This window comes from Xenopus laevis, chromosome 5L (genome assembly GCF_017654675.1).
Source record: "Xenopus laevis strain J_2021 chromosome 5L, Xenopus_laevis_v10.1, whole genome shotgun sequence".
Classification (NCBI taxonomy): Eukaryota; Metazoa; Chordata; class Amphibia; order Anura; family Pipidae; genus Xenopus; species Xenopus laevis.
Genome location: NC_054379.1, coordinates 10,827,467 through 10,853,944, shown reverse-complemented (window position 1 = coordinate 10,853,944; position 26,478 = coordinate 10,827,467). Strand labels below are relative to the sequence as shown.

The 26,478-nt window shown below is 41.2% G+C and overlaps 1 protein-coding gene across 2 annotated transcripts in view; it reads left to right on the top strand.

Annotated features, from left to right (window-relative positions):
- sertad4.L (SERTA domain containing 4 L homeolog) overlaps window positions 1-25,038 on the top strand; it is a 28,916-nt gene extending 3,878 nt beyond the window's left edge. Inside the window, exons 1-4 of one of the 2 annotated variants that reach the window (XM_018262568.2) lie at window positions 6,909-7,532; window positions 7,664-7,849; window positions 17,385-17,500; window positions 22,567-25,038. In XM_018262568.2, coding sequence (XP_018118057.1) covers window positions 7,675-7,849; window positions 17,385-17,500; window positions 22,567-23,289 — 1,014 coding nt within the window. In that variant the 5' untranslated portion in view covers window positions 6,909-7,532; window positions 7,664-7,674 and the 3' untranslated portion in view covers window positions 23,290-25,038. Of the gene's footprint in view, window positions 1-6,908; window positions 7,533-7,663; window positions 7,850-17,384; window positions 17,501-22,566 lie in introns of those variants that run through there. The other variant, XM_018262567.2, reaches the window with a different exon arrangement.
- Window positions 25,039-26,478: the final 1,440 nt, after the last annotated feature.

Sequence of the window (26,478 nt, the reverse complement as noted above, 5' to 3'; positions counted from 1 at the left end):
TATCCCTCAAAACACCCACAAAGTGGATAAAAAGGCTGATTCTTCAACTGAGTGGGTGGGTGGTCTGCAGGGGTGGATTAAGATTGCCTTAAAGGGGTGGTTCAACCTTAAATTAATGTTTAGCGTGTTATAGAATGGCCAATTCCAAGCAACTTTTCAATTGGTATTCATTATTTATTTCTTATAGTTTTTTTTAATTATTTCCCATCTTCTTCTGACTCTTTCCTGCTTCCAAATGGGGGGTCACTGACCCCATCTAAAAAAACAAATACTCTTTCAAACTATTGTTATTGCTACTTTTTATAACTCATCTTTCTATGCAGGCCTCTCCTATTCATATTCCAGTCTCGTATTCAAATCAGTGCATGGTTGCTAGGGGAATTTGAACCATAGCAACCAGATGGCTGACATTACAAACTGGGGAGCTGCTGAATAAAAAGCTAAAGCACAAATAATAAAAGATGAAAACCAATTGGAAAATGTCTCAGAATATCCCTCTCTATGTAATACTAAAAGTTAATTTAAAGGTGAAAAAAACCCTTTAAGCACAGGACTGTTCCGTCAAAGTGGGACCCCTCCTTCATCCCCTGCCCCTGCCTGGGGGGAGTTATGAGTGATACCCCTTGCTCACCTATGGGGAAACCGTGCCCACTAAATCAATAAGTGTAATGCATAATAAGCGCATGACTTGGTATAATGCATCTGGTCATAATGACATCACACAGTGACATCACACAGTGACATCATAGACCTTGCGTACCCTACATTTATCGATGCGACAACCATCTGCCCCAGTGCCAATAGGCCAATCCCATAGCACAATACAATTAATTGGCCTCAACAAAACATTTTCTGGACTTATGGGTGTCCTCATGGGCCAGATAATTGATGCTCGGAAATGTGGCAGTTAGGGACAGCGACTGTCGTCTGATATGTGAGTGCAGCATTGTCACATGGGCATTTGAAACAGAGAATTAATGACAGAGGAACGGCTATGGGCACCAGGCCTTTAGCTCAAGCTGAGATTATTCACTTATACATGAGTGACAAACAACCGGTTGCTTCTGCTGTAGCTCTGAGGTCGCAGCATGAGTGACTTCTTTGCAATGGGAGAAGATCATGTGATTCCAAACAGTGTAGGTGGCAGCAGTGACAAGGGCTTAGACCTCCAAGAGATTCTGTCATGATTTTTATGAAGTCATTTTTATTTCTAAATGACAATGTTTACACTGCAAATAATTTACTCTACAATATAAAATGTCATTCCTGAAGCAGCAAGTGTATTTAGTTGTAATATTGGTGTGTAGGTGCATCTCAGGTCATTTTGCCTGGTCATGTGATTTCAGAAAGAGCCAGCACTTTAGGATGGAACTGCTTTCTGGCAGGCTGTTGTTTCTCCTACTCAATGTAACTGAATGTGTCTCAGTGGGACCTGGATTTTACTATTGAGTGTTGTTCTTAGATCTACCAGGCAGCTGTTATCTTGTGTTAGGGAGCTGCTATCTGGTTACCTTCCCATTGTTTATTAGGGATGCACTGAGTTCACTATTTTGGATTCGGCCAAACCCCCCGAATCCTTTGCGAAAGATTTGGCCGAATACCGAACCAAATCCTAATTTGCATATGCAAATTAGAGATGGGAAAGGGAATTTTTTTTTACTTCCTTGTTTTGTGATTAAAAAGTCACGCAATTTCCCTCCCCTTAATTTGCATATGCAAATTAGGATTCGGTTTGGCTGAGCAGAAGGATTCAGCCGAATCTGAATCCTTCTGAAAAAGGCAGAATCCTGGGAGAATCCCAAACCGAATCCGGGATTCGGTGCATCCCTAGTTTTTAGGCTGCTGGGGGGTGGGGGATGGAGGCGGTGACATCATTCCAACTTGCAGTACAGCAGTAAAGAGTGACTAAAGTTTATCAGAGCATAAGTCACATGACTGGGGGCATCTGGGAAACTGACAATATGTCTAGCCCCATGTCAGATTTCAAAATTAAATGTAAAAAAATCTGTTTGCTCTTTTGAGAAACTGATTTCAGTGCAGAAAAAAAAACATTTTTTCCCATGACAGTATCCCTTTAAAAAGTGCCGCTGCACAAGGCAGCTCTCCCAGACGCACAAAAGCTCACACTCAACTCCCACTAATCCCTCTGGGAAGCTCGTTTCACAATGAGGAGGGCGATTCTTGTGACTCTCCCGCAGAGCTGGACTCCGTATGTGATGCCGCAGCCAATATCACTGACTCATTTCCATGGAATCTTACCTTGGGCTTTTTATTTCCCCTACAAGGAAACTTATTAAAGGAAACACATCCCTCGCAGTGCCCATTCTCATGCCACAGCCCTCAGTGCTTTACTCTCTCTGGGGGGAGATCGGATTGGGCAAAGCTGGTGTTTGCTCTGGGCCCTGGCATAGAATACATATGGGGCTCATTTATAAACACTGGCAAAAACCCATAGCAACCAATCAGTGATGAGCTTTTTTCAGCCAGCTACAGGCTAACTAGTGAAAGCAATTATCTGATTGGTTGCTATGGGTTACTGCCCAGGACCAAATTTGCCCAGTGTTTATAAATGAGCCCCAATTGTGTTTGGCGACAATGGATAGACACCACCACTCATAGCCCTCCAGCTGTTGGGATGCATGGAGTTGCTGAACTACAACTCCCAGCAACAGGCTTATCCTTGATTTCTGTAAAAGTCTTCCCTCCAGAGCATCAACCTTAGGTGCCACAGTATTACAGTTTGGCATAATTGTCATGACTTGGGTGAATTGCTCTTTTTTTTTAATGGTGCCCCTTTCTACTTGCTCTATGGGGTCCTACTAACCTACTACTTACTGAGGGGTTCCTGTGATTCCTGAAAGGGGTTGTTCCCCTTTAAATTAACTGTTAGTATGATGTAGAGAGTGATATTCTGAGACAATTTGCAATTGGTTTTCATTTTTAATTATTTGTGGTTTTTGAGTTATTTGACTTTCTATTTAGCAGCTCTTCAGTTTGTAATTTCAGCCATCTGGTTGCTAGGGTCTGAATAACTCTAGCAACCACACTCTGATTTGAATAAGAGACTGGAATATGAATAGGCGAAACCTGAATATAAAGATGAGTAATAAAAAGTAGAGATGAACCGAATCCAGTATTCGGTTCGGGATTCAGCCTTTTTTAGCCGGATTCGGACGATTCCTTCTGCCGAACCGAATCCGAATTTGCATATGCAAATTAGAGGCGGGGAGGGAAATCCCGTGACTTTTTGTCACAAAACAAGGAAGTAACATTTTTTCATTTCCCCACCCCTTAATTTTCATATTCAAATTAGGATTCGGTATTCTGCCGAATCTTTCACAAAGGATTCGGGGGTTCGATCGAATCCAAAAAAGTGGATTCGATGCATCCCTAATAAAAAGTAGCAATAACAATACATTTGTAGCCTTACAGAACATTTGTTTTTAGATGGGGTCAGTGACCCCCCGTTTGAAAGCTGGACAGAATCAGAAGAAGGTGACAAATAATTTAAAACTGTAAAAAATAAATCATAAAGACCAATGGAAAAGCTGCTTAGAATTAGCCAATCTATTACATATTAAAAGAGAGGTGAACCACCTCTTATTGGAACGTGTGCAGCTGCATTGCTTCTAGTAGCTGCAACTTCAGATGCCGTTAGTTGCTGTGTGTTTTGTCATTTTTCCCAATATTGCAGGGGTGATACTGGCAGTTGCAGTGTGACAGGCAGTTAGTAAAGTGTTAGTGCTGGGGGAGCCTGGGACAGTGCACATGTGTGCTCCAGCTGTGGGTCATTTATTGGCTGTCCCTGTGGAACTGGAACTTGTAGCTGGAGGTTACACCCATTGTATGTAACTCTGGGCTCAAGCCCCAAAGTTTGGGGAGAGAATTTTCCATATGACTTTGTGCTTGAAAATCCTCATATTACACTCACCACGTCCCACCTTGTTACTGGGCGCATAGAAAAATAAATGCCTGGCGGCACAGAAAGCAGTGCAGTCTGCAGCATGCATCTAGCCAAACTGATATTTAGAAATGCATGAGCTGAAGTGGCACCGATATTTACAAAGTAAAGGAAAATATAAACCTTTAAATTAAACGTTTCTCCGGGCAGATGTAAGCAGAGCAACCTCACCAGACTTTCCCCTTTTTCACTAATCTAATTTTCTGCCGACGGCGTCCAGTTGGCTGAAACGAACAGCAGACGGCACTAAAAGAATACGTTTGAAACATCAGTGTCGCCCGCTGTTTATTTAGGTTGGCCGGCTGCAACCGGTGGAAAATTAAGTTGCAGAGAAAAGGAACGTCTTGATTTGAATGCTCTGCTCAGAAATCACCAGAAGTTAATGTAAATGTCAAAAGTGCTCAGAAGTGGAATGTTCCATTCGTTTGTTTTTGCGGGGTTACTTTATGGGAACTCCTCCCATAGTGAAAAGTGAAAGAACGCGTGAAATCGAAGCTTTTTTCCGATACACATAAATTACTAACGTTCACTAGTGATGGACGTATTTCTCCTGTTTCACTTCACTGAAAAATTTGCAAATCTCCAGAGAAATTCACGAAACGGCAAAAAATTTGTGAAACTCAATAATTGGCATAAGTTTTGGACGCGCGTCCGGAAAGTCGATTGCAGCAATTTTAACGCCGACGTTAAAGTGAATGGTCGTCTGAATAGTGTTGTCGCGCTGCGATTTTGATGCAAGTGAGTTTTTTAGATGTGCGTCCAAACTTTTTGATGCTGGCAAATTTTTGCGGGAGGTTCGCCAATTTATTTGTCGGTGGCGAAACACAGAAAATCGCAGCGAATTCGGAACAGGCAAATTTATTCGCCCATCACTAACATTCACTGCTTTTATGTATCGGTCAATGGAAGCCGCAGTTGTTCATCTCTGTATGTTCTCTGGTTGTGACTCTGGAAGCTTCCAGTTGTGTCAGACAGCTGGCGGCCGCTACAATGTTTCAGGAGTCAGAACCAGCAGTGCATTGTAGATCAGCCGCTGGACAGACATGGCTTTTCAGCAGCTGTTGCATTTACAGACTTGCTGAAACCACTGGGGATGTTTCATGACTGTACATTGAATGATATTTCCTTACTTTTTTGGGTGGAGATCCCCTTTAATGGGAAACTGTACGGCCTGATGTCATTTCCTGCGCTGGGACTCTGTAACTTAATCCTCTGCACTTCCAACTGAAACTGTCCAGACCATGAAGTTTAATGAGGGCGGTTACACAGGGAAGCAGCTACTAATAAGTGAGGGAGGAGGGCCCAGGCACCGGGTGAGACATTTTCACCCACAGAGTTTTTAAATGTTTTAAAATTTCCCGGTGACCTCACAGGGTTAAAGGGGTTGCTCACCTTTAAATAAACTGTTAGTATGATATAGAGAGTGATATTCTGAGACAATTTGCAATTGGTTTTCATTTTTTATTATTTGTGGTTTTTGAGTTATTTAGCTTTTTATTCAGCAGCTCTCCAGTTTGCAATTTCAGTAATCTAGTTGCTAGGCTCCAGATTCCCCTAGCAACCATGCACTAATTTGAATAAGAGACTGGAATATGAATAGGAGAGGCCAGACCAGAAAAAGGAGTAAAAAAAAGTTGGGATGCACCGAATCCAGGATTCGGCCTGCCTTTTTCAGCAGGATTTGAATTCGGCCGAACCAAAAAATGCAAATTAGGGGCAGGGAGGGAAATTGTGTGACTTTTTGTCACAAAACACAGAACTAAAAAATGTTTCCCCCCCCTCCCCACCCCATTTGCAAATTAGGATTTGGATTCGGTTCGGTATTCGGCTGCAGCTTTCGCGAAGGATTCGGGGGTTTGGCTGAATCCTAAATAGTAGATTCGGTGCATCCCTAACAAAAAGTAGCAATAACAGTAAACTTGTAGCCTTGTAGAGCGTTTTTTATTTTCAGATGGGGTCAGTGACCCCCATTTGAAAGCTGGAAAGAGTCAGAAGAAGAAGAAGGCAAATAATTCAAAAACTATAAAAGAAAAAAGTAAGACCAATGGAAAAGTTGCTTAGTATTAGCCATTCTGTAACATACTAAACTTTAACTTAAAAGTGACCCATTCCTTTAACTGTCAGTATAATGTAGAGAGGGATATTCTGAGACAATTTGCAATTGGTTTTCATTTTTTACTTGTGGTTTTACAGTTATTTTGCTTTTTATTCAGCAAGCTCTCCAGTTTGTAATTTTAGAAATCCGGTTGCTAGGGTCCGAATTCCCCTAGTAACCATGCACTGATTTGAATAAGAGACTGGAATATGAATAGGAGAGGCCTGAATAGAAAGAGGAGTAATAAAAAGTAGCAATAACAATACATTTGTAGCTTTACAGAGCATCTGTTTTTTAGATGGGGTCAGTAACTCCTAGTTGAAGAAGAAGGAGGAGGCAAATAATTCAAAAACTATAAAAGAAAAAATGAAGACCAATTGAAAAGTTGCTTATAATTAGCCATTCTATAACATACTAAACTTTGAGGGGCATATTTATCAAGGGTCAAATTTCGAATTGAAAAAACTTCAAAATTCGAATTCAAAAAGACCAACCGAAATTAAGTCGGTTTTTTTTTTTGGTGGAATAGGTCAATTTTTGCTTGAATGGGTCCGTATTCGCCCAAATTCGAATCGTACTAATCGAAGGAATATCGCATTCGAGCGAATTCGATTCAAAGTTTTCCCAAGTCCACCAATTGACTCCAAATAGGTTCTAGGAGGTCCCCCATAGGCTTAAACAGCAATTCGCCAGGTTTTAGATGGCGAATGGTCGAAGTCGAATTTTTAAAGAGACAGTACATGGTAAATTTAACATTTTTGAATTTTTTTAAAATTCAAATCGAATTTGGACTATTCCCTTGTTGAAGTACACAAAAAAATAGCTCAAAATTTTAATTTTTTTTCATTTGAAAATTCACCTCGACCTTTGATAAATCTGCCCCTAACTTAAAGGTGAACCATCCATTTAAGATAATGGTATATAGTGGCAATATGACAGAGCAGGCAGTAACACAAGGGAAGGAAGCTGGGGGGCAGCACAATAGGGAAGAGCTGGGGGGGGAGTCCAACTCTAAACTCCCCGCTCCTGTTTAATATTCCGCCCGCTCTGTACATGTGATGTTCGGCTCCTGTGGGATTAGAACTCACGGCCTGAGACTGAAGCCAATTTTCTGTGTTAATCTCACAATGTTTTGACTGGAGGCAGATCCAGGGTTTTCTCCCCCTCCTCCCCTTTCCCTTGAGTCCGAGTGGAAACTCCGGAGCCTTTTCCCTGTGTTTTCCATAAAGGGGCTGAGGGATCGGCGCTCGCTGGGATAGGATAACGCACGGTGACCAAATGGAAAAAAAAGAAAGAAGCCTCTCAAGTAAATCCAGATTGTTTTTGGGGTGGGGGGTGCGAGGAGAAAGGCTTTTTTGTTATTGGCAAAGAAAAAAAAAATCTCTTTTTTCACCGGCACAAAAGCGATTGATCTTTGTAACCAGCCGGCGAGACAATCGTCCCCTTTCTCTCACCGTTCGGCTTTTATACCCAGAGGTTAGTAAATCTCCTGCCGTCTCTCTCCCAACGAAAAGACCCCAAACAGCAAGTTGTCCCCGGTAATAGTTTATCTTTATCGTTTTTATTTGCCACGTTCAATGGAGCCTTCCCCTTGTGTTTCCCTGCAGGTCAATAAGAGATGACTGTGCTCCTGTCCATGAATACATTCTGCAGCCCCACTGCCCCTGAAGGTGCCACTGATATCCCCAAATATCACAGCGACTGGGACCCCCAAAATCACAGCCGCATCAACAGCTTGTCCAATCAGATCAATGCCCAGCACCAGGACTACAGACTATGTCACTCTCTTGCAGGTAAGTGCCAGCTCCTTCCTCTTTCCATTGAAACGCTGCTAGGGGTTCTGTTATCCAGAAACCCGGTATCCAGATTTAATGGGATCCAAACTGCATGTTGGGGAGAAAAGCACATCTATTGGGTTTATTTATTTATTTTATTATTTAACTTTAAATGTGTTTTATACATTTTAAAAGGGGTTTTTCACCTATAAATTAACTGTTAGTATGATCTAGAGACTGATATTATGAGACAATTTGCAATTGGTTTTCATTTGTGGCTTTTGAGTTATTTCGCTTTTTATTCAGCAGCTCTCCAGCTTGTAATTTCAGCCATATTGTTGCTAGGGCCCAATTTACCCTAGGCAAACAACTATAAAGGGGTTGTTCACCTTTAAATTAACTGTTAGTATGATGTAGAGAGGGATATTCGGAGACAATTTGCAATTGGGTTTCCTTTTTCATTATTTGTGGTTTTTGACTTATTTAGCTTTTTATTCAGCAGCTCTCTGGTTGCTAGGGACCAAATTACCCTAGCAACCATGCATTCATTTGAATAAGAGACTGGAATATGAATAGGAGAGGACTGAATAGAAGGATGAGTAATAAAAAGTAGCAATAACTATACATTTGTAGCCTTACAGATCATTTGTTTTTAGATGGGGTCAACAACGCCCATTTAAAAGCTGCAAAGAGTAAGAAGAAAAAGGCAAATAACTATAAAGGGGTTGTTCACCTTTAATTTAACTTTTAGTATGATGTAGAGAGTGATATTCGTAGACAATTTGCAATTGGTTTTCACTTTTTATTATTTGTGGTTTTTGAGTTATTCAGCTTTTTATTCAGCAGCTCTCGAGTTTGCAGTTTCAGCAATCTGGTTGCTAGGCCAAATTCCCCTAGCAACCATACACTCATTTGAATAAGAGGCTCAAATATGAATAGGAGAGGCCTGAATAGAAAGACGAGTAATAAAAAGTAGCAATAACAATACATTTGTAGCCTTACAGGGCATTCGCTTTTTAGGTGGGCTCAGCGACGCCCATTTAAAACGTGAGTCTGAAGAAAAAGTACTATAAAACTATAAAAAATAAATAAATAGTGAAGACCAATTGAAAAGTTGCTTAAAATTGGCCGTTCTATAACATACTGAAAGCTATCTTAAAGGTGAACCAGTCCTTTAAGTGATGGTGATCCAAATTACAGACAGATCCCTAATCCAGAAAAGCATTCCACATAATAGATCCCAGATAAATGCTTCAACATAAGAATCTAAGAAAAATTTGAGGGATTGTATAAAGGGCAACTAAGAGTGCAGGAACTTTTAGAAGGAACCACATCCAGCGGCATGCTGGGAATTGTAGTCCAACAGCAGCTTGTATTATTATTATTAACAAGAATTGTATCACCGAGGAGAGCTCAGACAGAGTACAGCAGCCCCTTCCTGGCTGACAACGAGTGTTGAGAGTTGTAGTTTAACAGCCAAGCCAGTAGGATTGCAGGGCTCCCTCGCACACAGTGTTATAGGATGAAGTATCAGTCAGATTTCCCTTGTGCAGCAGTTTGGAGGGATAATCACATCCGTCAGTAAGAAGCTCACATTGGCCCGGCCAGCGAGCTCCCCCCGATAATAGGCGGATGTCTGTTCCCTGATCACTCCAGGCTGCCGTGTACATGTCAGATTCACAAATGTGTAGCAAACGCTTCATCCCAGGAGGGGCCGGGATTTACAGCGTAAGTTCCCTCACTGAGCAATAGGCCGAGTGGGAACGCAGTGGCCTTAGTCTACTCAGCAGCATTTTGGTGTAATACACCTGCCGGGAAGTTTTAGGAGAGAGATGAGCTTTGAGACTGAGGCCCGACCTGACCTCTAACCCTGGAAGTGATTGCAGGACTAGAACAGATACACACCGGGAAACTGAAAGGAACAGTAGCACCAACAAATAAAAGCATTTTAAAGTAATTCAGATATAATGTACTGTTGCTATGCATGGGTAAAAGTTATGTGTTTGCTTTAGAAGGACAACTATAGTTTATATAAATAGACTACTGTGTAGCCATGGGGGCAGCCATTCAAGCTAAAAAGGGAGAAAAGACGCAGGCTACTTAATAGATAACAGATACACTCTGTAATAGAATACAATGGGATTCTACAGAGTGCATCTGTTATCTTCTGTGTTACCTGAGCCTTGAATGGCTGCCCCCATGGCTACACAGCAGCTTGTTTATATAAACTATAGTAGTACTTATCTGTTATCTACTGTGTATCCTGTACTTGAATGGCTGCCCCCATGGCTACACAGCAGCTTGTTTATATAAACTATAGTAGTACTTATCTGTTATCTACTGTGTGTCCTGTGCTTGAATGGCTGCCCCCATGGCTACACAGCAGCTTGTTTATATAAACTATAGTAGTACTTATCTGTTATCTACTGTGTATCCTGTGCTTGAATGGCTACCCCCATGGCTACACAGCAGCTTGTTTATATAAACTATAGTAGTACTTATATGTTATCTACTGTGTATCCTGTGCTTGAATGGCTGCCCCCATGGCTACACAGTAACTTGTATATATAAACTATAGTAGTACTTATCTGTTATCTACTGTGTATCCTGTGCTTGAATGGCTGCCCCCATGGCTACACAGCAGCTTGTTTATATAAACTATAGTAGTGTTTGTAAAGCAACTGCCCCAGTTGTACCAGTGCAGGGTAACAGTACATTATATTCAAACAATTTAATTTTTTGGTGTTAGTGTTCCTTTAAAAGGGATGTCTGTCGTTATAGTAACTTTATATATATATATATATATATATATATATATATATAACACATAGACTATAAACAACTTCTTGATTGGACCTCATTATTTATGGTTTCTGACTTTCTATTCCGATACTAAAAATGCTATCTGCTTGTCAGGGTCACTGACCCCAGCAACCCGTCCCCTCCCAAAAAAAATTGGCTTTCTTGTATCACTAAGAGCTGCCGACAACGTTGCCAGGTTGGAGTCCTGTGAGGATCCCCTTACCAGCTGGGGCCCCGCCAGACATGATAGTCCAGATTTGTAGATCCTGGAAGGGATGATTCTTACTGGGGTGGGCGGGGGTTGGGTTACAGGCAGGTTTATTTAGCCAATGCCCCGGATGGGCCCTGCCTCCCAAGTACAACAGTGGAGTTCTACTTGGGAGGCAGGGCCCATCCTCGGGGGAGGGGGAATTCCAAAAAATCCAATCGATTGTTTCTCGTTTTAAGACTAGGGCCACAAGGGGCCAAAATCAGTCCGTTGAAGTAGCGCAGACAGTAGCCTCCTTCATCTGTTCACATCTGAAACTAGGGATGTCACCTTTATTGTGTTGGGAAAAGGGGCAGGGTGATGTCAGGGGGCGGGCCGGTGACTTGGGGGGGGCGGGCTGGGGATGTCAGGGGCAGGGCAGTGACATGGGGGGCGGGTGATGTTGGGGAAGGGACTGATGATGTGGCGATCAGTGATTGGCTGATCAACATGTCATTCAATTAAATGTCCTGTCCGGATTTCCTAATCTGGAAACCGGGACAGGCACTTTTCACCCGGTCAGCCAAAAACCGGGCTGAAACGGGACAGGTGGGAACCCTGTCCGAAACCATTGTGTCGGCTCTGGTGCAGAGTTTTTTTGAGGAAACATGAGACTTTTTTGAAACATGAGACTTTTGCATTTTTCTCTGAAATCTGCAGTGTGTTCGTTGCGGAGCCAACACAAAGGTTCTGGATGCGACAGATGAAGGAGGCTAATGCCTGTGGTGGGAGGTGAAATCGGCCTGAGTATTTCATTGGTCCCCGTGTGGCCCTTTCCTTAATGTCCCTGATGATCTGGTGACCTTATCATATAGTTCTGACTGTTCCTCATACCCCGCCCCTGAGGAGCTTAGACTGTGGGAGGGAATTGGACCTCAAGCAGAAAAACCTAAATACCTCCTCCTCTTCAAACAGTAACTCTGTAGAACTTGCCTTCAAGCCTGGAATTCAAAAATAAGCATCTGTTTTGAGGCCACCGGGAGCAACATCCAAGGGGTTGAAGAGCAACATGTTCCTCATGAGCTACTGGTTGGGGATCACTGCTGTAGAACCAGGGAACCCGAACAAAGAAAAAAGGTTTATAGTTTCCCATAAACTGGTTGGTTTTTCCCCCGCAGTGCTCATGCGCATAGAAAATACTATATTAATGCACATATGGCACTTAATTCATATAGAATACACAAAAGCCATGAATGTCCTGTAAGTTTTATCCTTATAAACGGTGACTAGTGATGTCATCAGTTATTAACGGTGACTAGTGATGTCATTTTTGTCATATGACTCATTAAAACTTATATAATAATAAATATATAATAAATAAAGTACCCCCTGTTGCAAAATATGAGGATATTAGAAGTCACCTGGGAGTTCCACGACCTGTATAAAAACGGTCATGGGTTATGGAACGCCTCGTTAACTTGTAATATCCTTATATTTTACAAGAGGGGGTACTTTATTCAAATATTTATATATCAGCAATCCCTGACATTTCATCTGAAGTGCAGCTGGAGAATGTTTAATAATCTACAGACACCCCCCCCCATAGAATTATTTGCTATTCCCAGTTGCTCCCCATGGTGAGACATGACATGACAGTCGGAGAAACCATCGGTTTGGGTTTCTTCTCTCTCTCTGACAGATGGAAAATCACAGTCTATCAAGCACAAACAAGGAGAAGTGGCAGGAGAAAGTGACATAAAAGACTATTTTATGCTCCGATGATTCAGGCTGTCATTTTTACATGAGAATTATCTGTTTAGAGCATCTCTCCTCCTGTTCCCTCTGCTCTTCCTTCCAAATAAGCTTTAGTCTCCCTTCTTATAAGATGTGTGTCCCTGCACCCTGCCCGGCAGATCCGAGGCCTAACCAATCGCAGGCGGTTTAAAGGGCAGGATGAAGCAATGTGTATAGCATATTAATGGTTTATTGTATAGGCGAACTTCCCCTTTAATAAATGGGGAGGAAGGGTTTTTCTCCCTAGGGATGTACAGTATAAGACAGGGTCCTACAGGCTCATTTTATTGTGTGCCAGATGTGCAATATAATGTGTTTTTACTGCATATTCCAGGTTGCTTTCTGGCATTGCCCAGCTGTATATTGGCCGGGGCATTAGGGCATTACAGATAACGCTGACACTTCTATACTGTATCCCAGCTGTGCTTTATATAGTGAATAAAGTACCCCCTCTTGTAAAATATAAGGATATTATAAGTTACCGAGGAGTTTCATGACCATATAAAAGTACGAGGCCGAAGGCTGAGTGTTTTTATACAGGTCATGGAACTCCGAGGTAACTTCTAATATCCTCATATTTTGCAACTGGGGGTACTTTATTTATTATAATACACAAGTTTCAGTGAGTCATGTGACAGAAATGACATCAGAACTCACCGTTTATAACTGATGACATCAGAACTCACCGTTTATAAGGATATAATTTACAGGATATTCATGGCTTTTGTGTATTATAAGTGTATAAATGTGTATAAAACAAGAGCAGGTCCCAGTGCAAAATGATGGCTTAAGGTGGCCATACACGGGCCGATAAAAAGCTGCCGACAGACCAAGTCGGCAGCTTATTGGCCCGTGTATGGTGCCCGTCGAGGGGCTTCCCCGATCGAGATCTGGCTGAAAGTCGGCCAGATCTCGATCGGATGGGACTAAAAATGCCGTTGGATCGCGGCGGCCGCATCTGTTCGTTGATGCGGTCCCGCAATCCGACCGCCCGTTCCCATTCATTAGGATCCGATCGTTGGGCCCCATATCGGGGAGAGATCCACTTGTTTGGCGACATCGCCAAACGAGCAGATCTCTCCGTGTGGGGCCAGCTTTAGGCTACACACAGTCACTGATACTATACTGTACTGTACTATATGGAGACTGGGGGTTACAGAGAATGTTGAGTTCCTCCTGAGCCTTATTGGAAATGAAGGATTAGACTGGGCAATGGGGCATGTTCTGTACCAAATTGGGAATAGAGATTATTCTCCTTCATTATGACATCCAATGTGATGGTTTATACTGAGTACTGTATGCTGTACTGTATGCTGGCTGGGGATTCCTGTCATTCTACTGCTCTACTACATTAAATGGGCGGTTCACCTTCAAACAACTAGTTGGTTTCAGATAGATCACCAGAAATAACGAAAAAAAAGTTTAATTTTTCACCTTCTGAAGCAGATCTGGGAGGGGGAGTCGCCGACCCTGTAAAACTGTTCTAAATTGATACATTTAGTTGATACGTTTCTTATCTTTGACCCTGCTGAGCAGAATCTCTGGGTTTCATTACAGGCAGCTGTTAGAATTGATACAATAGTTGCTAATACTCCAGAGATGCTGCTGAGAAATGTGTCAACTCAATGTTGTAAAACTGTAACAGTTCAGAGTCTGCGCCTGAATTACTGAGCTGCCAGACTCAAACACCGGAGACATGAACCATCAATTTAAAGGAGAAAGAAAGCTACCGAAGCAGTTTATTGCCAATAGATTAGCCACAATAGTGCAAGTTATACCACTATATTTATTCTGTAGAATTCTTTACCATACCTGAGTAACCAGCTCTAGAAGCACTCTCTGTTTGTTTAAGATAGCAGCTGCCATATTAGCTTGGTGTGACATCACTTCCAGCCTGAGTCTCTCCCTGTTGCTCATAGCTCTGGGCTCAGATTACAGCAGAGAGGAGGGAGGGAAGAGGAACAAACTGAGCATGCTCAAGCCCTAGCCCTGGAGGTTTAAGCTGAAAACAGGAAGTCTGATACAGAAGCCCATGAGTACACAATAGAAGGAAAGAAATGTGGTGTTTCTTTTGACAGAGGACAGTATTACGTTGAGGGTTTACTGGTGTATTTATATAGACCTTTCTGATAAAGCTTACTTAGTTCTAGTATTTCCTTCCCCTTTAAGGGCAAGGTCAGATGTGGCGTTTTTAAAAAAGCTTTGTCGGGCGTAAATACGCCTAAACTGCACTACCACTGAAACTAATAGAAAACACTCTATGGCAACTCTCACAGGGCCCTTGCAAACTGAAATCCGCCACGGGATGCCAGTATTAGCGTTTTTCAGCAGAAACGCCAGAAACTACCAAATCAATAGACTATGGGATCTGCAAGTTTGAAACCACACCTTACGTAAATACGCAGCGTATTTTAAATATGGCAGGGGTAGGGCTATGATGTGATGATTGGTGATTAGCCCTACAGATAAAGTCCTGTCTGGATTTCCTAATTTGGAAAACCGGGCCACAGTTTTGATCCAAACAGCCCTACTGTCTATATATCCAACTATTATCTATCTGTCTGTCTGTCTTAACTGTCTGTCTGTCTGTTTGTCTGTCTGTCTATAGATCTAACCATCCGTCTATCTATCTATCTATCTATCTATCATCTATCTATCATCTATCTATCTATCTATCTATCTATCTATCTATCTATCATCTAAACATCTATCTATCTATCTATCTATCTATCTATCTATCTATCATCTATCTATCTATCTATCTAAACATCTATCTATCTATCTATTATCTATCTATCTATCTATCATCTATCTATCTATCTATCTATTATCTATTATCTATCTATCTATCATCTATCTATCTATCTATCTATCTATCTATCTATCTATCTATCTATCTATCTATCTATTATCTATCTATCTATCATCTATCTATCTATCTATCTATCTATCTGTCTGTCTATCTATCTATCTATCTATCTATCTATCTATCTATCTATCTATCTATCTATCTGTCTGTCTATCTGTCTGTCTGTCTATCTATCTATCTATCATCTATCCATCTGTCTATCTGTCTATCTATCTATCTATCTATCTATCTATCTATCTATCTATCTATCATCTATCTATCTATTATCTATCTATCTATCTATCTATCTATCTATTATCTATCTATCTATCTATCTATCTATCTATCTATCTATTACTAGTAAGACATATTAAGCTTTGACATATTTATTGCCCTGTCCCAATTAGTTGGAATGATACAATTAAAGACTCTGAGTAATCCCAGGGTATCACAACAAGAGCAGCTCATTATAATCTCTGAAAGGGAAAGAGAAGTTTATCCTAATCTCATCATCAGGCCAGTGAGTAGCGCTTTGCCTTTAGTCTGGTGATTTCAATTTTAGTTGGACTCGTTGGACTTTACAGACCCACATTTATACTGTCCCACCAATCTGCAGCGACCAATCAAATGATTGCTTTTATTAATGAAGAGAGAAATCACAAAGCCCAGTGCCTCTGTATAGTGACATAGGGATGGACACGTGGGAAGTGATGGCTTTGGGTTTTGCAGAGATTTTAGAATCAGAACCTTGTGCTCCGAAGAATATTATTTATTTTTGTTCTTTGACTGTAATTATGGAAACGTGTTTGTAGAACAGCACCGGACTGGACGTCTTCTTATTTAAAAAGCCTTTATTTCAGCTATGGGCATCACTGTAATTATGTCAGACATAGCGACGACTTCGCTTTATATCATAAAAATCTAAATATACGATAATGTTTAGTATGTTATAGAACGGCCTGTTTTTAGCAACCTTTAATTGGTCTTCATTTTTTTTTTTTTATAGTTTTTAAATTATTTGCCTTCTTCTTCCAGCTTTCAAATGGGGGTCACTTACCCTACCTGAAAAACAAATTCTCTTTAAGTCTACACATTTATTGTTATTGCTACTTTTTATTACTCATCTTTCTATTCAGGCCTCTCCTATGAGTGCATGGTTGCTAGGGTAATATGGACCCTAGCAACCAGATTGCTGAAATTCCAAATTGGAAAGCTGCTGAATAAAACGCTAAATAATTCAAAAACCACAAATAATAATAAAAAACACACCAATTGCAAATTGTCACAGAATATCACGGTCTACATTATACTAAAAAGCCAAAGGTGAACGAACCCTTTAGAGTTCTATGATCTGAATGAACAAAAAGCAGCAGAATTTGGCTCAATTTTGCATGGGGGGGGGCATCCCTTCTGGTAAGTTATGTGTTACCTTTAATGTGCATGAGCTTAAAAGTATTTTATTTGCTTTTCCAGAATAGAAATATACAGGCATGGGATCCGTTATCCGGAAACCCATTATCCAGAAAGCTCCAAATTATGGAAAGGCCGTCTCCCATAGACTCTATTTTATCCAAATTTTTAAAAAATGATTTCCTTTTTCTGTGTAATAATAAAACAGTCGCTTGTACTTGATCCCAACTAAGATAAAATTAATCCTTATTGGAGGCAAAACCAGCCTTATTGGGTTTATTTCATGTTTATATGATTTTCTAGTAGACTTGAAGACCCAAATTACAGAAAGATCCGTTATCCGGAAAACCCCAGGTTCCGAGCATTCTGGATAACAGGTTTCCATACCAGTATAGAAAAGGCCGATCAGTAAATTCCGTTGCCGGTTTAGGGAGTGAAAGAAAGATTTTCTGCTTGGAAAACCTCAGGCGAAGAACCTCATGTCAACTGTCATGTCTGATTTATTACTACAGAGTCCCATTACAGGGGGATTTCACATCCAATCACAACATCCAAGATCTCATACTTTAAAAGGAAATATGTAGAAGAGGAGGATTATCACCCGCCACTCAGCTGCTGTAGCCATAAAGTACGTTTCATTTTATCCTTCTTTATTTCTTCCGACACAATATGTTCAAATGCAGAAATGTCTCTCGCTGTAAACTGTATTTTTTTTTTGCTTTTTTGTTCAAATGAAGGTCCGTGGGATGCAGAAGTGATTAGGTTTTATCAATTAAAAGACCTGTTGTGCTGCACCTGGAGAGGTAGAAAGACAAAGTGCCTCTGGATCTGTAACCCATGGCAACCAGAGCAGTTCGTTTTTTTAGGCGGCATTCGCATAAGCAACTGTCATCCACCTGAGCTCTGCTCATTCTCTGGCGGGTTAAAGGGGATCTAAAACCAAAACATGAATTGATGTAAACTTGATCAGGCTGCTTGTCTGAGCACTTTGGGCAGTTTAAAATAATCTATTATCTTTACAAGGTTTACATTTTTAGGCGGCTAATACTAGGCTTTTAGGAGGAGTGAGAGGCAGCGAGTACTGTATAATAATAGTGCAAGATGGAGATACTGAGGGTCATTTATCAACACTGGGCAAATTTGCCCATGGGCAGTAACCCATGGCAACCAATCAAATTGCTGCATTCATTGTTCTTCTTAAAGTTGTCTTAAAAAAGCTAATCACTGATTGGTTGATATAGGTAACTGCCCATGGGCAAATTTGCCCACTAACACATGAGCCACACTAACTCTTTCTAACAGTGTTTCTTAATGGGGCTTTTTCACCTCTAAATTAACTTCTGGTATAATATACAGCGGGATATTCTGAGAAAATTTGCAACTGGTCTTCGTTTTTTATTATTTGTGGTTTTTGAGTTATTTAGCTTTTTTATTTTCAGCAATCTGGTTGCCAGGGTCCAAATGACCCTAGCCACCATGCCTTGATTTGATTAACAGACTAGAATGTGCATAGGACAGGGCTTGGCTTGAAATCTGAGTATTAAAAAGTAGCAATAACAATTAGAGGTTTATTTACTAAAATCTAAATTTATCACATTTTTTAAATAGAAAAAAAAAACATGACCGAACTCCCATACCCGATTTTACCTTATTTATTATTAAAAAAGCGTGATTTAATTGGTTTGGGTAAAAACTCGATAAAATAGAGTGAAAACCAGAATCTTACTATTCTTTCTGGGTTTTTTGCCGAATTGCTCGTTTTTTTTTTTTTTTGAGTTTTGCTGAAATGTTCAGATTTTTGGGCTAATTCTAGCGCAGACCACAGAAACAACAAAATAGGAGAGGGACTTAACACAACTTATACACAACCTTGTCTGCTCTGAGATGACGGATTCGGATTCAGGCTTTTTGCTGCTTCGGGCTTTAATAAATCTTGTAAAATTCCAGTTTAAAAAAAACGGTCTGTGTGCTGCCTCGGAGATCACCTGACCAGTAATAATGCAGCTGTAACTGGCATGACCTAGCATGTATGGTTGTTTGTTTGTTTGTGTGCACTGTGAATTGTAGGAGCCCAGGGGGTGGCCCTTAGTTCTTAAAGGGGTTGTCCACCTTTGAGATAACTTTTAGTATGATGTAGAGAGAGAGTGATATTCTGAGACAAATTAGTTTTCATTTTTTATTATTTGTGAGTTATTAGCTTTTTCAGCAGCTCTTATTAAGCAATCTGGTAACTAGGGTCGAAATTCCCCTAGCAACCATGCATTGATTTGAATAAGAGACTGGAATATGAATAGTAGAGGCCTGAATAGAAAGATCAGTAATAAAAAGTAACAATAACAATATATTTGTAGACTTACAGAGCATTTGTTTTTTAGATGGGAGTCAGCGACGCCCATTTGAAAGCTGCAAAGAGTCAAAGGCAAATAACTGTAAAACTATAAAAAATAAAATAATGAAAACCAATTGAAAAGTTGCTTAGAATAGGAAGTTCTATAACATAACAACAGTTACCTTAAAGGTGAACCACCCCTTTAAAATGGCAATTTTCTAGTTCGGATTACCCAATGGTACATACTATTAATAAAGTATATTGTTATGAAAGTGGCTTATTTACATCAAGTAATTCAAAAACGATCAAAAAGAAAAAGTGAAGACCAATCGAAAAGTTGCTTAGAATTACCATTCTATAACATACTAAATAGGGATGCTCCGAATCCAGGATCGGGATTTGGCCTTTTTCAGCAGGATTCCGATTCGGCCGAATCCTTCTGCCCGCCTGAACCGAATCCTTATTTACATATAGGGACGGGGAGGGAAATTGCGTGACTTTTTGTCACAAAACAAGGAAGTGAAACATGTTATCCCCTTCCCAACCCTAATTTGCAAATGCAAATTAGGATTCGGTTCGGTATTCGTCCGAATCTTTCGCGAAGGATTCGGGGGTTCGGCCTAATCCAAAATAGTGGATTCGGTGCATCCCTAATACTAAAAGGTAATTTAAAGGTGCAGCATCTCTTTAACATGATTATGTTTGTGGCCAGTTAACTGTAACCGTTGGAAGTTTTATTGAACAACAATGGTGTGGCTTAAGCTGGGCCAGTGATCCCTGGTGCTCCAATGAGAGTATTCTATCCCAGCGGCACAGACCCCCATTGTATCATTAGCCAGCGCGGTGCTTTTAGCCGCTCCTTAGTCGGCCTCTATATAAATAGAAAATAACCAGAGTGGATTTCTCCCTTTAATGTTGCCGCACTGCTGACTCCTAATGCTTTCTAGAGAATAAAGGATTACGTTACCAAGGACATTCCCATTCTTTTATTCAATTCAGTGCTTGTGTGACTGGAAACCCAATGCCCGGCTCTGGTCCCATTTGCACTTTTGTGGTATTAAAGGGACGACTTTCCCTCCTGGTTCGGTGCCACGTCACGTTCCACTGTTGGCCGCCCTCCATTCCTACAGAGCTCTGCCAGTCTATATCGCTCTTCACAAGTTCCAGACATTGCACTTCTTCTACTCCTGGAGCCCGAATGTCCCTACATTCTCTTCTCCCACTGGAATCTGCTCTTTGTAAATCTGCCACCGTCTGGCCACAAATGGTCCCTTGGGGGGGGCAGCTTTGATTGACTGTTCTGCGACCCCCATCAGATCCCAAGAGTAGCGATGGGCGAATTTATTCACCAGGCATGGATTCGCAGTGAATTTCCGCATTTTGCCACCTGCGAATTGTTTCGTGAAATTGCTGCAACAAAAAAGTCACTCGTGTAAAAATTGTTGCGTGTCAAAATTATTTTGACGCCCGGTGACTTTACTGCATTTGGACAAAAAAGTTGCACGTGTAAAAATTGTCGCACATAAAAATTATTTTGATGCCCATGGACTTTAATGCATTTGGACAAAAAAAGCACATAAAAATAGTTGCGCGTCAAAACAATTTTGACTGCCATTGACTTTAATGCATTTGGGCAAAAAAGTCGCACGTGTAAAAATTGTTGAGCGCATAAAAATTGTGCGTAACAATTGACGCGCATCAAAATAATTTTGACACCCCTTGACCTTAACGCATTTGGACAAAAATGGCACACGTGTAAAAATTGTCGAAATAATTTTAACGCCCATTGACTTCAATGCGTTTCGCAAACTTTTCGCCACTCTGCAGTTTTTTTCCGCGTTTCGTGAATTTTTCAGCAAAAATTGTTGAGCGCATAAAATTGCCCCGTGTCAAAATCATTTTGACCCCCATTGACTTTAATGCATTTGGACAAAAAAAGTCGTACGTGTAAAAATTGGCGAGCGAATAAAAATAATTTTAACGCCCACTGAATTCAATGCATTCCATAAATTTTTCGCCGTTCCATGCATTTTTTCTGCGTTTCGTGAATTTTTCGGCGAACCAAAAACGGGACAGATTCGCCCATCACTTCCCACGAGATGACTCTGCCCGGTGCATAGGTGAAGTACGTTCAGACACAGGATTGAGAGGGGCCACAGTTCCTTTTTTTGCATCCTTAGTGCTGACTGCTACCGACATTTGCACCCCATCTGCCACCCGAGACTTTGGAGCTGGAGTGCTATGTTACTGCACAACAATGTGCATGATAATGCATTCCATCTCCCGTATGTTCTGATGTGAAAATAATGGAGATGGCAGATAATTCCCCTACTATTACTACTAAGAGAGAGAGAGATAGAAAGAGCGGATATGTTTAACTTTGAAATATGTGACAGTTACATCTTTGCATCAAGCCTTAAGTGTAGCTGCAGATAATGGCTTAATGCCTTGTGATAGTTCCACAGGTTCTGCTCCATGATGCCCCCTCCTGTATGATTAATACGCCTAATACAGAGTGGCACCAAGTTGTTCCTTAAGATAGTATCTCAAGCTTCTTTATGGAAGATGTACTGGTTTTAGAGCCAAGAATTTGTTTTGGACTCCTCAGCTTTAGAGGGGTTCCTGGGGTAGGAGCTGCATGTACAAAGCAGATATTGAGTTTACAGAATGACTATTGTTTTGTTGTATACATCAAGGGTGTCCAACCTGCAGCTCTCCATCTGTTGAACTGAACTCATAGCATCTCATCTATTTAAAGGAGAACAAAACCCTCCCTTAAACTGCAAGCCCCCTCCAACAGCACACGCGCCTCCACCACCTGCTATTCTTACCATTGTGAGAGTAACAGGTTTTCCTGCTTATTGGGATTGACAGATGCTATTTTGCTCCACGTTAGATCTTCTACTGAACCAGGATAGACTCTATCTGCTCATCATCCTACTGGCAAGTTGACCCAGAGTAGTATTCAAAGTGGTGCCAGATGACACTTGTCAACCCTCTTGCAGAAGTCTGCATTTGGGAGGTACGTAGAGTTATGCCCTCCAACACCCTAACCATCCCCTGTACTTTGCACCGGGGGCATGCTTTTGTGCCACTCAGTGCTCTAGGAGTTGTGTCAGGGTTTTAGTAAATGATCCCCACTATGTTTTTGAGATTGGGCCCTTAATATCATGTTCTCTAGTAGACCCTAGAAGGCCCTGTTAGATATTGACTTTACTGTTCCCTACAAATTCCATCTGAAGTGGATGGATGAGGTAGAAAGGAGTTGGAGGTCAGCAACAGATGGAGCATCTCAGGCTGCCTGTCTTCAATTTTCAATTTTCTTAAGCTTCTTCTCTTTCTGTTTTGTCTTTCTCCTTATCCAGAATGTGTCCATCTTTGAAGAACGCGCCCATGTGCTGTACATGTCCTTGGAGAAGCTCAAGTTCATCGATGACCCTGAAGTATTCCTGAGAAGATCCGTCCTCATCAACAACCTGATGAAAAGGATCCACGGGGAGATTCTGCTGCAGAACAATTGGTGTTTTTCTGCTTGTTCTCTGGGGGGACCTGCTGCCCAAGAGTGGTTTGTAGCTCAGGATTGTCCGTACAGAAAACGCCTGCGGGTTGCGAAGGAAGAGAGTAATAGTCTGCAGGCTTGTTGCTTTTACCAAGAATGCGGCAACCACTATTTGAACATTCCTTTCTCTGTTAGCTCAAGTGGAGGTAACTCAACAGCATCTAGCTCCAGCCCTAGCTCAATGCCTGGTTGCTCCCACCATGGGGATTACAACACGGCTGATGCAACGTTCCACCGGAGCACTGGACAGTTTCCTTCATGTGGGGGTTTGCTGACTAATGCCAGACCACCAGGAAATCAACCGAAAGCACACGCACACAATGAGAACTCAACTGATGATAAGAAAGGTGGTCTTGGCGTTGGTCATGATGTAACCAATGGGGGAAGTGCACTTGAACGTAGAGGTCGGTTCTATGATTTTTTGGCAGCGGGTTGTAATGACAAGAGTAGCGTAAGTGAGCCTTGGAAAAAATCTCTAAGGAAAAAAGAGGTTTCTCCAGGCAATAAACTTTTGCGGTCAAAAAAATAACGTTGGAGGACGCCCTTTTATAAAATGTTTTCCTTTGGTGTCTGTAATTGAAGTAAGTAAGTAACGTTATGCAGTTATCAAGGCTTTTTGCAGTTTTATATGGTGAACCTATTCTAAATCGCTGAAGGTACTGAGAATTGTTTTGGTTTTTAATATATGTAAAGAAATGTTGGGTTTGGGGGTGTGGACTAATTCCTAGGGATACACTAATGTTCTCGACCCCACCGAGCGGGTGGTTAGTGTATTTTTTAAGGTGCATTTTTATGGAAGGGACTGCAAAGAGCACAATTTGACCAGACTCGGTTTCTGTCTTAGCACTTGTATTTTGTTCTTTGGTTTGGTCAAAAAGATAAGCTTTAATGCAAAGCACATTATAAAAAATTTCCTTTGCTGATCTGAATGAGCTAGGGGCGCTATGTAAGCATTTGCACAATGAGATGCAATAGATTTAACTTGGCCACAACAATAGTAACATGGTTGAAAAAAGACACGTCCATCAAGTTCAACTTTTTAAGTCTATATATAACCTGCGGAACTGGTCTCCTTTATTACAAATGATCTGCTGAGATAGTCCACTTCATCCACTTGGCCTACCAGATGATCTCCAAGCCAAGGACAATTCCCATCAGCCCTTTTTTATTTCTACCATAGGACTATATAACATTAGCACCATCTACACGTAATTATTCTGAGAGTGGGCCTTGGTATCAGGTTCTCAGGAAGCCCTAGGAGGCCAACCCAACATTGGCTTCATCTGTAAACAGTAACAGAAAAGGACAAGAGTTGTTTTTTTTTGTATTTGCAGAAACAATAACAATCAAACAGGCACAACAACATTCTTGGGGAGGGTGGAAGGGCAAGAGTATAAAGGGCAACTATGAGTTCTGGCTGACAATTTTTATCGCTGTTTCCAAAATTGGTTTTTCCCCCCCCCCCCCAAGGGACTGGGTGGGGGTTGAACAAATTCTGCTGACGATGATTATGAAACAACTACTTAATTGGAATTTCACATTAGAAAAGAATGATGTTTCTGCCACTGCCTGATATGGGTCAAATAAAACTGGATCAGGGTACGTTCAGAGGGCAATGGAAGCCCACTCTTCCCACATTGGCCGATAATGTTGGGTAAATTGGGCTATTTTGACCAAACTGGCCCAACATCTGCTCAACGAGTGGACTGAGATCTATCTAAATCGTACCTGTCCGTAAATCTATTTTGCCAGTGGATGCATTGGTGGGTATAAATGGTCATAGGCTCTACAGGCTGCCTGGCTCTAGAGTTTTGTGCTCATTACACGTTACACCTTTCTATTTTTTGGGGCTAGGCTAGGTCCATCCAAATGGAAAGGTTTGGTAAAGTGTAGGTAAAGGGTTTGTTAGATGTTAGACTAAGAGGACTAAGACCGTTCACACCAAGCAGCCAATTACTGAGAATGGAGATGTGGTATTTTGGGTGTTGACTAAATGAGCAGATCATTGTTTGGTCGCCTGTATGACCTATGACCTCTTATAGGCAACCGTGCAGTCATTGGCTAAACATATGTAACCAGTAGGTCCAATCAAATTCTGCAATAAGCTACATTGTATTCATAGGCATCTGTGAATGGACCAAGTCTGAGTATCATGGGGCAGTCAGCCCATACCAACCAACCGGGCTATAAATTGGTACCTGCACATTGGTTGCCATAAATAAATAGGCCTAAAGCTATTTTATACCAACTTAAAGGGAAAGTCAACCTAAAAAATAATGTTTTGCGTAATAAAAGAAAACATAATTCTAAGCAACTTTGCAATATACATTCTATTCTCTGCACTGGTGGCTCAGACTGTTGATACAATGGAAGACAAGGCAGTGAATCAACAGAGCTGTCTTTTGCAACATAGTTTAAAAAGTAACAACCAGGAGTTATGCCAATGCTACTTTCAATAGCAATTGTTTTTACAAATAACTTTAAAGGAGAAGGAAAGGTTAAAATTAAGTAAGCCTTATCAGAAAGGTCCACCTAAATATACCTGTGCACCCTCAAAGTCCTCTGTCAAAAAAAACACTACATTTCTTTCCTTCTATTGTGTACTCATGGGCTTCTGTATCAGACTTCCTGTTTTCAGCTTAAACCTCCAGGGCTTGGGCTTGAGCATGCTCAGTTTGCTCCTCTCTCTCCTCCCTCCTCCCCACCCTTCTGTAATCTGAGCCCAGAGCTATAAGTGAGCAGGGAGAGACTCAGGCAGGAAGTGATGTCACACCAAGCTAATATGGCAGCTGCTATCCTAAACAAACAGAGAGCTTCTAGAGCTGTTTACTCAGGTATGGTAAAACATTCTGCAGAATAAATAAAGCATTCTAGCTTGCACTATTGTGGCTAATCTATTGGCATAAACTGCCTCCGCAGCTTTCCTTTAAAAGAACTGAACATTTTTAATAAATGTATATTCTAAGTTGCTTAGAATTATGTTATCCTTTATTAGGTACATTTTTATTTAAGGGTTGACTTGCCCTTTAAAATAATTATATATTATTATTCGATAATAGAATTTACAATTGGTGTTTTTTCTTATGGTATTCAGGTGATTAATTACAATTTTTGCTCTTAGACTTGGAATTTAAACGGTTATTTGGTTTTTGAAAACTCCTCCCTTTTTGAAAGCCCCTCCCCAGAAGTATCTGCAAACTGGCCCTGTGGCGCCTAAGGGCAGAGACACGCGATGCTATTTTGGGAGATTAGTCGACTAGTTGACAAAACGCTTCTTCTACGGGCGACTAATCTCCTCAAACGGCCTTCCCGTCGGCTAGAATGTAAATCGCCGGCGGGATGGCACTCGGAACGTTTTATTTTCTGAAGTTGCCGAAAACTTCGGGCGTCTTCGGAAAGCCGAATCGATTCGAGTGCCATCCCGCCTGCGATTTACATTCTAGCCGACGGGAAGGCCGTTCGGGGAGATTAGTCGCCCGTAGAAGAAGCGTTTTGTCGCTGGGCGACTAATCTCCCGAAATAGCAGCGTGTGTCTCTGCCCTAAACAGCAATGCATGGGAGTGGCGATGGTGTGTAGCCGTGCAACAGGACCTTACTTAATGCACTTTATTGAACTGATCTAAATGATGTGCAATGGGCTAGAAGCTTTTACATGAACTTTATATTCCTGTTTCTGTTTTTCCTCCCATTTTCTCAAAATGTTCATTAAATTGTGCCC